The sequence below is a fragment of the Mobula birostris genome, chromosome 11 (assembly GCF_030028105.1).
Source record: "Mobula birostris isolate sMobBir1 chromosome 11, sMobBir1.hap1, whole genome shotgun sequence".
In the NCBI taxonomy this organism is placed as follows: Eukaryota; Metazoa; Chordata; class Chondrichthyes; order Myliobatiformes; family Myliobatidae; genus Mobula; species Mobula birostris.
Window position 1 is genome coordinate 27,711,189 of NC_092380.1, and position 17,395 is coordinate 27,728,583.

General features: G+C 44.9%; 1 protein-coding gene across 1 annotated transcript in view; it reads right to left on the reverse strand.

Annotated features, from left to right (window-relative positions):
* Nucleotides 1–5,144: 5,144 nt before the first annotated feature.
* LOC140204647 (uncharacterized) overlaps nucleotides 5,145–17,395 on the reverse strand; it is an 84,981-nt gene continuing 72,730 nt past the window's right edge. Inside the window, 5 exon segments of the mRNA XM_072271345.1 lie at nucleotides 5,145–5,503; nucleotides 12,043–12,145; nucleotides 13,632–13,844; nucleotides 14,413–14,693; nucleotides 16,289–16,522. Of these exon segments, the coding sequence (XP_072127446.1) occupies nucleotides 5,145–5,503; nucleotides 12,043–12,145; nucleotides 13,632–13,844; nucleotides 14,413–14,693; nucleotides 16,289–16,522 (1,190 nt within the window).

Here is a 17,395-nt window from a genome sequence, read left to right on the forward strand (position 1 = left end):
ATAAAAATAAGCCAGGGTCAAGCGAAGCAGTCATTGTGTGAGTGGCTAAGAAATTGGTGCAGGGGGCAGCGTTTCAAATTTCTGGATCATTGGAATCTCTTCTGGGGAAGTATGGCCTGTCGAAAAAGGATGGGTTACACCTGAACCCAAGGGGTCCAATATTTTTGCGGGCAGATTTGCTAGGGCTGTTGGCTGGTTTAAGCTAATTTGGCAGGGGAATTAACACCTGACTAATAGAGCTGAGGATGGAATTGTTGGTTGCAATTAGAAGAGGTTTCTGAAATGCTTGCTTGCTGCTGTCGTTACAGCGTGGTCGGTAATCTTTTGGAGGGTAGGCCTCAAAATCCCCGGCTTTGCCTGCTGGTGGCGACTGAGTTTGAGGTCGAGTCGTTCGGACAGAGATGGCACTCAGCACTCGGTGTCGGAGAGCTGATCAGAGCTTGAAGTTTTTGGATGACTCAGAGTCGGATTGTGGTTGGCATGGCAGGGAGAGTTTTTCTTCCTTCTTCTGCCTGCGTGAGATGTGGGTCATTTGAGAGACTTTGAACTTTTACTGTGCTCATGGACTTCTTCATCAAGTTATGGTATTGTTGCACTGATGTAACTATATGTTATAATTATGTGGTTTTGTTAGTTTTTTCAGTCTTGGTCTGTCCTGTGTTTTGTGATATCACACCGGAGGAAATATTGTATCATTTCTTAATGCATACATTACTAAATGACAATAAAAGAGGACTACATGTCTTCATAATCTAAAGAGGTGTGAGGACTACATGTCTTCATAATCTAAAGAGGTGTGTATTGAAACTGTCGGGCAGGACAGGCAGATGATAGGGCAAAATTGTAGCTTTCTTTGGTGTGTATTTAATATTTCAATATTCTATTGGCTCAGAGCATGACAGGACAAGTGTGAATTCTTTAAACCAAGCATTATTTACTGTGGTCATGTGATTGACGCACAAGGATTACACAAGTGTGCTGAGAACATTCAAGCAGTGGTAGATGACACAAGGCCAAAGGACGTGTCACAGTTAAGGTCCTTTAGGGATTTTTTAACTACCATGGTAGATTCCAGCCAAGCTTGTCTACTGCTTCACCCCTTGAACTCATTACTGCTGGTTGGGAAGAAATGGCAATAACAAAGCAGTGTGAGATGGCTTTCAAAAAGGTAAAGGAAATAGTTATGTCAGACACTGTGCTGACACATTTATGATCTACCTCGTCCAGGGAAGCTTGTCTGTGATGCCTCACCTTATGGTGTAGGTGCCTTCATGTCATATATGAATATTTGCATGATATTCACGTACCGCTGCAGAGAATACATATTGTACTGAAAGGACAGGCACTAAGGAAGGTGGGTAGCATGGCTATCTTGATAAAAATGAAATTAAATCCTTAGGAAGAGATGACGTAGGATCGGAAGATGCAGAATCCTTCTGCGTCGAGTTAAGAAACTGCAAGCGTAGAATGACCCTGATGGGAGTTATATATAGACCTAAGCACAGTAGCCTGGATTTAGGATGAAAATAACAATGGGAGATAAAAAAAAAAGGCATGTGAAAAGGGCAATCTTATGATAGTCATAGGGGATTTCAATATGCAGATAGATTGGGTATATCAGGTTGGTCCTGGATCACAAGTGAGGGAAATTGTACAATGTATATGAGATGGCTTTCTAGAGCAGCTCGTGGTTGATCAGTCATTCTGGATTGGGTGCTATGTAATGAACTTGATTCAATGAGGAAACTTAAGTAAAGGAACCCTAAGGAAGCAGTGATCATAAAACGATAGAATTCACCCTGCGGTTTGAGAGCGAAAAACCAAAGTAAGGTGCATCACATCAAAGGCAGACATGGAATAAAGGGAATGATGAGGCATGAGAGAGGGGTTGACAAAAGTTGATTGGAAGGGTGCACTAGCAGGATGATGAAGCAACAGCTGGAGTTTCTGGGAGTATTTCGGAAGGCACTGTTGGCTAGAAAGAGCTATAGGCTACAGATCAGTGAATTTGTATGAATCAAGGAAAGTGGAAGCAGATAGCCCTGATTGACTTTGTTATGGCCATGTGCTTGTATGGGATGGAGACTGCCATTTTGTGAAGCTGGCTTGATTAATGCTTTAAAGTAGACACAATGATGTTCCAGGTAATCTCCCGGACTAGAGATAATTTCCAAAGAAGAAGATACTTGTGATGTTTTCTTTCGGTAAATATAACTTTATGGTTTAGTAACTGATTTAGAACAAAGAGCCAGTTGTCACTTGTGGAAGAAGGGCAATAAATATATGACTAAAAACAATCCTAATAACCTTTTTGCAGAGGTAAATTGTGGTAAACTATCACCACAAAAAATGGAGAAGCGAACAGAGGCAATGCTGATTGAAAGGACGGGCCGTGCAGGTGCATTTCAAAGCCAAGGTGCAACTTGTTCAAGGCAAAGTCTCAAATGGAGTTTGGTATCACTGTTGGAGTTGGAGTGAGCGATTTGGAGAGGAGTTGATGTGGAACAGTTTCGATGCCCGTCCACCTAACTTGGGTGCGTGTTTGGATCACTCTAGGTATGTCGCTGCACTGGGATTTGGGTCTTAGAGCAAGGTACTACCCAGTGCTTGGCGAACTTAAACGCCAGTTTAAATTCTCCGGTCCAGATAGACTCGGAAACCTGAGTGTTAGGATCAGAGGTGAGGGCTGGGCTGATTTTGCTTGCTCTTCTGCGGTGTTCATTCCTCTCTCTGTGGCATCGAGGCTGTGAACTGCTCGTTTCTGAGAGATAGTGGGAGATGAAGAACTGAGATCGAGGCTTGGGCCTATTCTGGCTGCTCCAGGGAGCAGATCTAAAGACTCATTCTGGTTTTTAATGCTGGTGTTTGTTCCGATTGTTTGCATGATCTGTGTGTGTGTGTTTTACTTTCTCTTTCTCAGCGTAGTGGTTATATTCTAATTTTTAGTTGTGTCCTTCTAAGTTCTAGGTTTTATTGCTTTATCACTGCCTGTAAGCAATCAAATCTCAAGGTGCATAATTTATACATTCTTTGATAATAAATGCTCTTTCAGTTTTTGAAATGGATGCTGACCTGGACCAGAGCAAATAAGAAAATGTCATTCAGTTGATCCATAGCCAATGACACTGAAATGCAACATCTGATAAGGATTTAATATAAAATCAGAGGCTTTCTAAGGCAAAATAGAGATAACTTCAAAGATGAACCATCACAGAGCAAGGGTGGGAGACCCTATGTGGAACACGTGGAGAGTGGATTGGAATTACAAGAAACAACTGGCCAGCGTGGACCCTTTCTACTGCTTGGCCATTCAAGAGAGTCAAGGAAACTGAGTGTGTTTGCACGCAGCTACTTGTTAGTAATCACAGATTCTCTCTGTGCCTCTCTGATCATTGTTACAAGGGTTGATTCTTGTAACAGTGCAGACAGATGCGTACGAAAGATGAATAAGTATTCTAAAGGCAGAATGACACATCCTAGGCTGACAAGGGAAGCCAAAGACAGAATAAAAGTAAATGAGAAGGCATATAATATAATAAAAAATACTGGGATCTAGAGGATCGAGAAGCTTTTAAAAACCAATAGAGGGGAGCCAAATAAGCCATAAGGAATGAAAAGATAAAATATGAAGGTAAGCTAGCCAATAATGTAAAAGAGGATATCATTTTTTTTAGATATATAAAGAGTAAAAGAGAGCTGAGAGTGGATATCAGACCAATGGAAAACAACACTGAGGATGTAGTAATGGGGTCAAAGAAATGACGGACTAATTCACTAAATACTTGGTGTCAATCTTCACTGTGCCAGAAATCAGAGAGTATCAGGAGGCAGAAATTGGTGTAGTTGATATTACTAAGGAGAAGCTGCTTGAGAAGCTGAAAGATCTGAAGGTGCATCAGTCACGTTGACCAGATGGACGACACCCCAGTGTTCTAAAAATGTATCTGAAGAGATTGTGGAGATATTTGTAATGATCCGATGAATAGTAGTGTTCTGCAGGGGCCGATGTTGTGACTGCTTCTTTTCAAGTGATATGTTAATGATTTGGATGATGGAATTATTGGTTTTGTGGCCAAGTTAGCAGACGATACAAAGATAGGCAGAGGGCCGGTTAAAATGAAGATTCAGGGAGTTTGCAGAAAGAATTAGATGAGAGAAATGGACAAAATAGTGGCCAATCAAATATACTGGAGGGAAGTGTATGGTCATGCATTTTGTTTTTTTTCATGATTATCTAGAAAGTAAGAATCTCAGAGTTTCATACTGCATACATACTTTGATAATAAATGAACCTTTGAACCAATAATCTAAGTTCTTGCCTACAAATATATGGCCATCACATTCTTCTACTCCCAGAATGTCCCAAATGCAATAGAGAAAAACTTTCTGCTTCACAGCAGACCTTTATTAAAGTTTCACAGATTTACCAGAATATGCAAACTGCTAGTATTTAAATCCACACTTCCATGTGGTGGGATGTGTCCATCCATACATATATATTCTTATTATTGCAGTTACATTGATTTGGATAATTGGAAAGATTACTAATTTGTTAATAAAGTTATATTGTGGTCCAACATAGCATCTGTTACTTCACAAATCTGTTTGCTAAAACTATTCACTCAACTTATGGGGAGAGTGGAGAATGTCCATGGGCTGCGGGGTGGGGGAGGCGGAGAGTTAATTGGGAAGAGTGTCTGTGGGCTGTGTGAGGGGATTCAACGTATTTGTGAGGGGGGTTTGTTTGGTGATGAGAGAGAGTGGATGTAGAATGTGCAAGGGGATTCTGTAGGAGGGATGTTGGTTACTCGAGAGTGTGTCCATGAGCTGTGGGAGGGGATTTAGTGAGTGGGACATATTACACTGGGTCATAGGGAAATGATGATCTCATTCACATCCCTGTGGTTCTGATCTGGAATCTATGGATAAACTGGGAGAAAACTCCTGATTCCACTTTAAATGTTTCAGTGTGTGAGCCCCAATATCCAGCTTGGGATTGGATGTGCGCTGTGTGGGGTGGACAATATTTGGGGTCCAGTTCATTGATCAGACTATGGAGGGGTAGTGGCTGGAAGTGGTTCGGGATGTCACAGGATTGGTGCTGTGGATACATTTCTAAGTGTGCGCATCTTTCCTGCTTGGAATCACTTGTATTTTACCAAATCCCACACTGCTTTTACCAGGACAGCCAAATACGAATAATTCTCCATTATAAATTTCATGAAACTCCATGATGTTGCCTCTTCATATTTCTTCTTCAGGTACTTGTACCTCTGCTGAGCCCTTTGCGCATCCTCCATATTGCCTTCAACTTCGTATTTCTCCATCTCACTCCTCATATGCTCCATGGCTTTCGTCAGCTCTTCCACACTGCACGTTTTACCCTCCTCAAAGCTTTTCCTGATCTGCTCCATGATATCCTTATTCATGTGTTTCTCAGCCGCCTTCCTCTCCTGCTCCCTCTTCAGCTCGTCTTTCATCCTTGAGAGCTCCTCTTCCAAAGCTGACAAAAGGGGCAGAGGATGAGTTGGTTAGTCCGTGCAGAGAGTGCTGAGAGGGGTCATTTCTCGAGGTGTGTGTGACAGGACATTGAGAGGGAGATTCACTCACTGTTCAGCCTAAGAAAACCCACATAAAATGCTGGAGGAACTCAGCAGGTCAGGCAGCATCTATGGAAATGAATACACAGTCGACGTTTCAGCTGAGTCCTGATTTCAGTACAAAGGGGAGAGATGCCAGAATAAAAAGGTGGGGGAGGGGAAAGATACTAGCAGGAATTTGATAGGTTAATCCAGGAGGGTGGGTAAGGTCAAGAGCTGGACGGGAAGCAATCTGATAGGAGAGAAGAGTGGACCATAGGAGAAAGGGAAGGAGGAGGCAACCCGGGGGTAGTAACAGGCAGATGAAAAGAAGTAAAAAGGTCAGAGTGAGGAATAGAGGAAGGAGCAGAGGGAAATTTGTTTACCAGAATGAGAAATGGATATTCATGCCCTCACTTTGGAGGCTTCCTAGACGTGATATAAGGTGCTGCTCCCCCACTCTGAGGGTGGCCTCTTCCTGGCACAAGGGGAGACCATGGACCAACATGTGGGAATGGGAATTAAAATATTTGGCCACTGGGAAGTCCCACTTATGTTGGATGGTGCTGAGGCACTTGACAAAGTGGTCCCCCAATTTGTGATGGGTCTGGCCAGCATAGAGGAGGCTGCATCAGGAGCAACAGACACAAAAGATGACTTCAGTGGATTTGCAGGTGAACTTCAGGGTTGCCTCACCTGAAGGACTGTTTGGGGTCTTGTATGGAGTTGATGGATGAGGCGTGTGGGCAGGTGTAGCACTGCTTGTGGGATAAGTGCCATGAGAAAGATATTTTGGGGGCCTGGGACAAATGGATAAGGGAATTGCGGAGGGAGTATTCCCCGCAGAAAACGGGGAGTTGAGGGATGTAAAGATATGCTTATTGGTAGGAACACACATAAAAGTTGCTGGTGAACGCAGCAGGCCAGGCAGCATCTCTAGGAAGAGGTACAGTCGATGTTTCAGGCCGAGACCCTTCGTCAGGACGAACTGAAGGAAGAGCTAGTAAAAGATTTGAAAGTTGAAGGGGGAGGGGGAGATCCAAAATGATAGGAGAAGACAGGTGGGGGAGGGATGGATCCAAGAGCTGGACAGTTGATTGGCAAAAGGGATATGAGAGGATCATGGGACAGGAGGCCCAGGGAGAAACAAAAAGTTGGGGGGAAAGCCCAGAGGATGGGCAAGGGGTATAGTGAGAGGGACAGAGGGAGAAAAAGGAGAGAGAGAGAACGAATGTGTGTATATAAAAAATAAATAATGGATGGGGTACGAGGGGGAGGTGGGGCCTTAGCGGAAGTTTGAGAAGTCAATGTTCATGCCATCAGGTTGGAGGCTACCCAGACGGAATATAAGGTGTTGTCCCTCCAACCTGAGTGTGGCTTCATCTTGACAGTAGAGGAGGCCGTGGATAGACATGTTAAAATGGGAATGGGCTGTGGAATTAAAATGTGTGGCCACTGGGAGATCCTGCTTTCTCTGGCAGACAGAGCGTAGGTGTTCAGCGAAACGATCTCCCAGACTGCGTTGGGTCTCCCCAATATATAGAAGGCCGCATCGGGAGCACAGGACGCAGTATATCACCCCAGTCGACTCAGAGGTGAAGTGTCGCGCCACCTGGAAGGACTGTCTGGGGCCCTGAATGGTAGTGAAGGAGGAAGTGTAAGGGCATGTGTAACACTTGTTCCGCTTACAAGGATAAGTGCAGGAGGGAGATCGGTGGGGAGGGATGGGGGGGACGAATGGAAAGCGGAAAGCAGAGAGGGGGGTATGGAAAGGTGTGCTTAGTGATGGGATCCTGTTGGATGTGGCGGAAGTTACGGAGAATAATATGTTGAACCCGGAGGCTGCAGAGGTGGTAGGTGAGGACCAGGGGAACCCTATTCCTAGTGGGTGGTGGGAGGATGGAGTGAAAGCAGATGTGCGTGAAATGGGGGAGATGCGTTTGAGAGCAGAGTTGATGGTGGAGGAAGGGAAGCCCCTTTCTTTAAAAAAGGTGGACATCTCCCTCGTCCTAGAATGAAAAGCCTCATCCTGAGAGCAGATGTGGCAGAGACGGAGGAATTGCGAGAAGGAGATGGCATTTTTACAACAGACAGGGTTAGAAGAGGAATAGTCCAGATAGCTGTGAGAGTCAGTAGGCTTATAGTAGACATCAGTATATAAGCTGTCTCCAGAGACAGAGACAGAAAGATCTGGAAAGGGGAGGGAGGTGTCGGAAATGGACCAGGTAAACTTGAGGGCAGGGTGAAAGTAGAAGGCAAAGTTAATGAAGTCAACAAGCTCAGCATGCGTGCAGGAAGCAGCGCCAATGCAGTCGTCGATGTTGTCCCACCTCCCCCTCGTACCCTATCCATTATTTATTTATTTATTTATTTATATACACACATTCTTTCTCTCTCTCTCCTTTTTCTCCCTCTGTTCCTCTCACTATACCCCTTGCCCATCCCCTGGGCTCCCCCCACCCTTTCTTTCTCCTTAGGCCTCCAACTGTCCAGCTCTTGGCTCCATCCCTCACTCTCCTGTCTTCTCCTATCATTTTGGATCTCCCCTCCCCCTCCCACTTTCAAATCTCTTACTAGCTCTTCTTTCAGTTAGTCCTGACGAAGGGTCTCGGCCCAAAATGTTGACCTACCTCTTCCTAGAAATGCTGCTTGGCCTGCTGTGTTCACCAGCAACTTTTATGTGTGTTGCTTGAAATTACAGCATCTGAAGATTTCCTTGTGTTTGCGTTTATTGGTAGGATCTCTTTGGAGATGGCCGATGTTGCAGAGGATGAGGTGTTGGATGCAAAGGCTGATGGAGTCTAGGTAAGGACAAGAGGAGCTCTATCCCTGTTATGACTATGGGAAGATGGGGAAAGTGCAGATGTTTGGGGAATGAAAGAGATGTAGGTGAGGGCAGCATCATAGTGGAGGGAGGGAAATTCCATTCTTTGAAGAATATCACTGTTCACCCTGTTTTTTCCCCCCAAATTTCTCAGATTATTCTTCACAAATATATGTGTAATCAACAACAACATATTTAAAGTCTCATCTGTGTCCCCCTTCTCATTCTCCTCTGCTCACTGGTCTGCCCCCAGATATATTCCTGACAGAAGAGACAAATGTGACCCTGGGGAGGGAAACTCCCCTGCTCCCCCTCTACGTCTCTCACAACAGTAAGAACAAATCTTGGAAATGGGCTGTCATCCAGCCTATTAAAGTGCTAGTTGTTAAAGTGCCGGTATGTGGACCCTGCGCACACGTGTGATAGAATGAGCTCTGCCCACAATAGGTGGTGGTCCGAGCACAGCACCAGGTGTATTGGAGAATGGTACAGACATGCCTCATGAGCTGTGCCATTTCCAACCTAGAAGTCCGTAGCCAGCGGAGACTTATTGCAGGGATGCAGGGACTAGGATGAGAGGAATCATCATACAGGGCACATGGCAGTCTATCTTCAGTCAATGAACATGAACACCTTCAACTACACAAGTAACTGTCCCCCTCCAGGCAGAAGCCACTCATAGCTGACATGTGCAATTCTCTCTCTGAAGCAGGTGTCCCAGACCCACCAGCTTGTTTCACCTCCAAGTCAATCCTAACCCTTGGATCAGTGGTGGAGGAATTATCAGACATCTCAGGGGAATCTGGGCCTGTTGATGGCCATGGTTGGGTGGGGGGAACTCTCTCCACATCAGGCAGCAGACTGAAGGATGGCCTCATTGTTCCTGGCTCTGGAAGTCCAACCAGAGCCACATTAGAGGTCGAGAGGAGCAAGTCTCCTCACCGCAACCTTTTGCACAGTCTTTGAACCGTGGTAAACAAGTCCATGAAAAATATTCCTTGTTCTGAAATGGGCAGCTCTTGGCCAACCTTGGAGTCCGAACATAAAACACAACCTTTATGGTCTGTATCCTTCTTTTTGCCCCGTTCAATGCCCCAGAAGCAACACTGAGAGGCCACCAGCAACTGGATCACTCTTACTCTGCCCCATGAGAGGGGCCGGCGTCCCATGGCTTTTTTCCATTCCCATCACCCAGAGCCATGATTGTGGTAAATGCTGGCATCCCACTCCTGCAGCAACTGTCCCACCATGTAGCCTGTGTTTCTAATTTACACGATCTAATTTACACGATCTAACTCTTCTCTCAGACCATTGTATTCTCTGTTGTTTCGGCATAGTACACTGGGTTTTGGATCAAACTGTTAACCCTCCATTTAACATCATAAGACCATAAGATAGAGGAGCAGAAGTAGGCCATTCTTCTCATTGAGTCTGCTCCACCATTCAAATATGGCTGATCTAATTCTTCCAGTCATCCCAACACCCCTGCCTTCTCCCTATACCCTTTGATGCTCTGGCTAATCAAGAACCTATCTATCTCTGCCTTAAATACACCCAATGACTTGGCCTCTACAGCCATTCGTGGCAACAAATTCCACAGATTTACCGCCCTCTGACTGAAATAATTTCTCTGCATCTCAGTTCTAAATGGATGTCCTTCAATCCTGAAGTTGTGCCCTCTTGTCCTAGACTCCACTACCAGGGAAAATAACTTTGCCGTATCTAATCTGTTCAGGCCTTTTAACATTCGGAATATTTCTGTGAGATCTCCCCTCATTCCCCTGAACTCCAGGGAATACAGCCCAAGAGCTGCCAGAAGTTCCTCATACAGTAACCCTTTCATTCCTGGGATCATTCTCGTGAATCTTCTCTGAACCCCCTCCAATGTCAATGTATCCTTTCTAAAATAAGGAGCCCAAAACTGCACATAATGCTCCGTGTGGTCTCAAAAGTGCCTTAATGAGCCTCAGCACCACATCCCTGCTCTTATATTCCATACCTCTAGAAATGAATGCTAACATTGTATTCACCTTCTTCACCACTGACTCAACCTGGAGGTTAACCTTTAGGGTATCTTGCACAAGAACTTCCAAGTCCCTTTGCATCTCTGCATTTTGAATTCTCTCTCCATCTATGTAATAGTCTGCTTATTTATTTCTTCCACCAAAGTGCATGACCATACAATTTCCAACATTGTATTTCATTTGCTACTTCTTTGCCCATTGCCCTAAACTACCTAAGTCTCTCTGTTTCCTTAGCATTACCCGCTCCTCCACCTATCTTTGGCAAATTTAGCCAGAAATCCATTAATCCCATAGTCTAAATCTTTGACATACATCGTAAAAGGCAGCGCTCTAAACAGCAAACCCTGTGAACTCCACTGGTAACCGGCAGCCAGACAGAATAGGATCCCTTTATTCCCACTCTCTTCTTTCTGCCCATCAACCAATACTCCACCCATGCCAGTAACTTCCCTGTAATTCCATGGGCTCTTATCTTGCTAAGCAGCCTCCTTTGCGGCACCTTGTCAAAGGCCGTCTGAAAAATGAGAAGTCAATTATACTTTGATCGCCTTTTCCAAGATGGTCTCCGACTGCAAGATCATTATTGTCTTTCATTACCCATGACGAGAAAAGAATAGCGTCTTCCCTTGTAAGTTCAGTAACACATTGCTTTAGAAAGCTACGAAATCCGCCTCAAGATTGCCTTGACCGATTTGATTTGTCCAATCAATATGCAAGAACCCGTCACACCTGCCGATCTACTCTAACATGCATCAGATATTTTGCTTATTGCCTCTGCTACAGTAATGCTAATTAATGCCACCACTTGGGTCCTAGAGGTCCTACTGCTCCTCTCTTCGACCATGTTTCGCCAGCCACTCATGGTCTTCCATGCCTCCGAGTATCCCACAAAACCTTCACCCCTCTGCGTCCTCCTCTTTTTACCTCCCTACTTCCTCCAATCCCTCCAACCCTCTGCTCACCCCTGACCCCAACTCCACCTCCTGTCATGTCTTCAATAGCCTGTTTGATTTTCCTCTCTATGAAGTGGAGCGTTCTGTCCTCAGCCAGGACCTTCCCTTCTCCATGTGCTTACACCTCAATGAGTTCAGAATTCATAATCAGGTCTATTATCACCAACATATGATATGAATTTGTTGTGTGGCAGCAGTACAGCACAGGGCAATGATATATCATCTATACATTTCAAACGTAAATGAATAGTGCACAATAAAGGATTAATGAGTTGGTATTTATGCTTGGGTTCCAATTACATCATATACCAAGCCCTTCTGTTGTCTCTGCACCTATATCTCTTCAACAAGAGTTACTCAATCCTCACTGATAACCCCTACTCTTGCCTCAAATCTATCTTTCCTCTTGGGCACGACATTCTGGCCTCCTGTTTATGTTCTTCGAGAGACCCAACACCAACTTCTTCTTAATATGAACACGTCCAAGAACATCAGCACACCTTTCCCTGATAGCACTATCATTTTGGTTCTACTGATGAACTCTGAGGCGAAGTACCCAGCAGGACTGTCTCACATTTTTAGTTTTCGGACTCGAAGTGTTAACTTTGAAAGTACAAGTACACCCAGACGTGGGAATTTTGAGCTTTTTTTTATTTTCTCACCAGAGGCACGCATTTGTTCCTCTGTCAGCTTGCTGTCAATCTTCTGTACTTGGTCCAGCTTAGGTTTTATCTCTTCCAGGAAGTGGTTGAGGACAGCCCACCCCTATAGAGAAGAAAAGATAAAATCATTGACATCCAACTCTCTCCCATCACACCAGTCCACAAGAGACCAGAGACAGGCTCTCACCATTAAATGTCAAGTTCTGGGGTTTGATACACCATAAGGAAACTTCTCTTATCAATCTACAGGAAATTGGTAAGACCACGACTAGAGAGTATATGTAATTTATACCATGGCCTTAGATTTAGGCAGAACATTATTTTAAATGACACACACAGGTGACGAAGAGTAGAGAGATGGTTTCTGCAAATGAACGGGATCAGGCAAATCGAGCACAATGTGGGATAATGCAAAATATCCGTTATGGCAGAAAGGTAAATAGAAGCATATTATCCAAATGGGAGAGTTTGTGGAGTTCTGAGATGTAGAGGGATCTGGATGTTCTAGTGCAAGATTTGCAAAATGCTTTCAAGTCAGTGGGAGAGATAGAGTGTGTAACAAAAGTGGAAGGGTAATCCTTCAGTTATATCAGGTTTTAGTGAGATTACATCTGGAATATGGACAGTACAGGTCTCGTTTAACACTTACACACTGGAAGCAGTTCAGAGATGGGTTCTTGGACTGATAACTGGAAGGATAGGTTACCTTATTAGAGAAGGTAGGACAGTTTGGGGCAAGACATTTGTGTGGGAAAACCAAGAACTAGGAGTCATCGACTGAATAGTTAGTGTATGGGAGCTGGTCGTGATTCGCAAAGCTGAGTTAAATAAACAGATAGCTTGATCAACGGAGAGATGAGACAAATATTTTTCTCTCAAAGCACAATTGGTTTTTGGAACTCTGTCCATTGAAGCACAGTGGAAACAGAAGGTTAAGATTTTTAAGGGAGAGATTGGAAGGCTCTTGAAAACTAGCATTAAAGGATCATTCCCATAGCCCATGGATACTCTGCCCCATTACTTTCCCACCCTCTGCCCCTTTCCCACTCTGCCCCAGCTTCTTTATAGGGCCTCTGCCCCTTCCCTCTTCAGTCCTGAAGAAGGGTTCCGGCCCGAAACGTCGACTCATAGTTTCCATGGATGCTGCCCGACCTGCTGGGTTCCTCCAGCGGGTTGTGAGTGTTGCTTTGATCCCAGCATCTGCAGATTATTTTGTGTTTACTGCTCCATTACTGACTCTCCACCCACTGAATCCCCTCACATCTCACGGACATCTCCCCCCTCATGAACTCTTTCCACGCAAGGAATCCCCTCCCACAGTCCCACAGGCACTCATCCCCATAACTGACAAACCCTGCCCACTGAAAATCCTCCCACAAGCCACCGACACTTTTTCCCCGATCACAGATTCACTCCACCTACTTAATACCATTCCAGATGTTACAGAGAGTGGAAATTAATTTCGCATTTTTTGGTTGACATGGAAGGAGACAGGGGCGAAGGGAGTTTTCTGAATCAAAGTGAGACAGAGGAGAGGAAAGCTATGAGACTTGAAAAGTAAGTGCCTTGCTGTAAAATATTGAACACACCTCCATCTTGTCCTTGGTCTTCTTTTCATACCTTTTGATGGCCTTTTCAAGATCCTTATTCAGCTCCTGAAAACCACCAAGTCTCTGATAATGTCCTGATGTCAGGTTGTCTTCTATGAATGACATTACTTCTTTTTGCTGTTTTTCATATTCCTCTTGTGACTTTTCCTTGATCTTGGCCTTGAGAGATTTGTAAGTAGAACTCATCTTCTCCTGGGAGTGAAGGAAATCTGTACAGTAAACTAGGAAACAAAGTATTGTACACAGACAGGTTTCTCGCAGTTCCTCTCTCTCAAGGGTGTATCTGCACACCTGCTATGCCTCTGAGTTGCTGTCTCTCAGGAAGAGTTCTGTACACTGACCACTGTCTCTCAGTCCCTCTCTCCAAGGGGGAGATCCGTGCACTAACATTATCTCTGAGTTGCTTTCTCGCAGGGAGAGATCCGTACACTGACCAGTGTCTCTCAGTCCATCTCTCTCAGTGAGAGATCTGTACACTAACTATATCTCTGAGTTACTTTTTCTCGGGGAGAGATCAGCACACTGACCAGTGTCTTTCAGTGCCTCACTTTTAGGATGATATCTATACTCTCTGTCTCTTAGTCCATGTTGTTACGGGTTGGGTCCAGGGACTGGTGTTCGGAGGAGATGAGACAGTTGGTAATCACTGAACATTACAAGTGAACTATACTATCCAGTGTCTGTTAGTGCCTCACTTTCAGGATGATATCTATGCTCTCTGTCTCTCAATCTATGTCTTTATGGATTGAGTCCAGCTCACCTCCAGCTTTTGGATGTATTTGCCACTGTTGTTGTTTATAGATCTCTTGTGGAAGATATTGAATGCCTCTCTCCTCTTCATATTGTAATCCTCTCTGAGTTTGCTCATAGTAAGGTCATCAGATTCTGAGAATTTTTCCATTTCATTATCATAGAAATTCAGGGCTTCATTTAATGCTGCTTGGTTTTCCACCTCCACTAATTTGGCGACACAGCTCTCCACACACGGTAGGACCCCTTCTTCCATCATGCCCACGTACGCCTCCATCAATGCAACAAATCCTGTGTGGGATATTTCTGGAGATCAGTGCCTGGGGATCTGATCACACTCTCAATCCCCATTCTCCGCATCTCAATGTACCCAACCCATTTTCATTCACTTCCAATGAGATCTCACCCCTTCAATTCTCTCCCATCATTCATACTCCCTATGGCACCCCGACCTGTCCCATTCAATCCCACAGCCTATATTCCGAATGCGATTACACACCTTTCCCATTCAAACCCACAGTCCACGCTCCCAATAAGACCCAGCCCCTTTCCCAATCAATCCCACAGTTCATATTCCCAATGGGACCCCACTTGTTTCCCATTCAGTCTCACAGTTCATGTTCCCAAATGGGACCCCACACCTCCTCATTCACTGGCAGTTGACTCTATCTTTTTCTATTCACTCCTGCCTTCCACACACAGGATGGTATCCCACACCATCCCATTCATTCCCATCATCCGTATTCCCAACATGATCCCAACCCTTTCCTATTCACTTCCATTGAGCACTCTTCCAATGGGCTTCCAACCCCTTCCCAATCACTTTCCTTGTACACCGTTCCAATGGCATCCAAATCCCTTTCCATTCAATCCCACTGTCCACATTCCCATGTACTCCGATAGTATATTCCCTTTCTCGGTGAGTGTTTCAGGCCAAGTCCCTTCACCAGGACTGAAAAGGAAGGGAAATAATCAGAATAAGAAGGTGGTGGGTTGGGGGGGGGTGGGGGGGGGAGGAAGAAGTCCAAGGTGGTCGTTGATAGATGAAAATGGGAGAGGAGGAGGGGGTGAATAGAAGAGCTGGAAAGTTGATTGGTGAAACAGATAAAGAGCTGGAGTAGGGGGAATCTGAAAGGTGATGGTCGAAGATCATGGGAAAAAGGGAAGGGATGGAGCAACAGAATGAGATAATGGGCAGATAAGAAGTTTGAGAAATCTATGTTCATGCCATCAGGTTGGATACTACCCGGACATAATATACGCTGGCCTCTTGAGGCCATGGATGGACATGTTGGAATGGAATGGGAAGTAAAATTGAAATGGTGGCCACCAGGGAATCCTGCGATTTGTGGCAGATGGAATGAAGGTGCACAACATGATTGCATGAACATCGATTTCTCGACCTCCGGTAATTCCCACCTCTCATCTTCTTCCCAATTCCCCATTCTTGCTTCCTTCTCACATCTCCTCTTCTCACCTGCCATCACCGCCATCTGGTGCCCCAAACCCTTCCCTTTCTTCCATGGTCTCCAGTCCCTTCCTATCAGACTCACCCTTCTCCACACCTTTATCTCTTTCACCAATCGACTTCCCAGCTCCATTCTTCACCCTTCTCCCGGTTTCACCTATCAGCTACCACTTTGTACTTCTCCCTCTTGCCAAATCCCCCATCATCTCATTCTGACTTCTCCCCTTCCTTTCCAGTCCTGATTAGTAGTCACACTGTGAAATGGTGAGTGTTTACTCTTTTCCATAGATGTTGCCTGGCCTGCTGAGTTCATCTCACATTTTATGTGTTTTGCTTTGGTTGCCCAGCATCTGCTGATTTTCTCATGCCAGGTAGAGAGGTATGAAGAGAGGTGATGAAGTTTTGCCCAATTACTCACTTCTGCCTGTGACCAGCTGACCCCCAAGAACTCTCTTGACTTTCGTGTGGGTGTGAATATAATTGATGAGATTCTGCCGCTCCTTGACAAAACTCTCATACAGATTACTGTCCTCCAATTCCTGGAGCTGCTTGACATCATTTGGGTTTGTGGGAAAGCAGCAACGTGAGGGAAAATTATCGCGGATACACCTGCGGAGTTCATTATATTTCTTGTCCTGCTCACTGCTCTCACCTGTTTAAAAAAAAAAAAAGAACCAGGAATTAAGCAAGAATCACCCTCACTGAGTCTGTTCTCCCATTCCAAACATGGTGACTGTTACCCACATGGCACTGGGGAGGAATAGGGGAAGGACAGAAAGGAAACAGAGGGGAGGCAGTTTGCGAGATGTGATGGTGAGGGGCAGGACGTGTGGGAGGGGCATCAAGTGCATTATTGTTGAGTCATGAGTGACTTGTCATGGAGGGGAATGATGTGACATTGATGTCATACAGGGTAGTTGAGGATCATATTGTTTGAGAAGGCTGTGTGTGTGGCAGAGTGGCATCCAGCCATTCGGACGAAACTCTGATGGGAAGGAGGTGTCAGATGGGTGGGAATGGTGCATTTTTACCATCAAACCAGAGGATGGTGTACTTTGGCATCAAGTTATTGCAGGGAATTGTGAGGCCATGTGAATTGGGTCTAAGTTTTCGCAAATGAAATGAAGTGAAGCATTTTAAATTTAATGAAACCCATAACACGTTTTACTGAATTTGAAAACCTAAACACCAAAAATGCTGTAAAAACACTTACATACAACATTCTCATGTCGAAACCATAACTAATGTCGGTGGTTGTGAATTATGTACGTTTCTCCTAAATATGTAACCCTACATGGAAGTGTGAGGTAATCTGAATGTGAACAGGGCAGGGAAATGCAGAGTAAGTGGGGAATGAGAGATGTGAAGGGGCCGGGAGACCTTGGAGTGTTTGTGCACAGATTCTCAAAGGTAACAGGTTGCCCCTTCCTCCACTACCCTCTCACACACTGAATTCAACCCTGCTCCCTCCCTTCTCTGGCCCCTTTCCATGTTCATCCTATCTCCTCAGAGACTGGTATTGCCA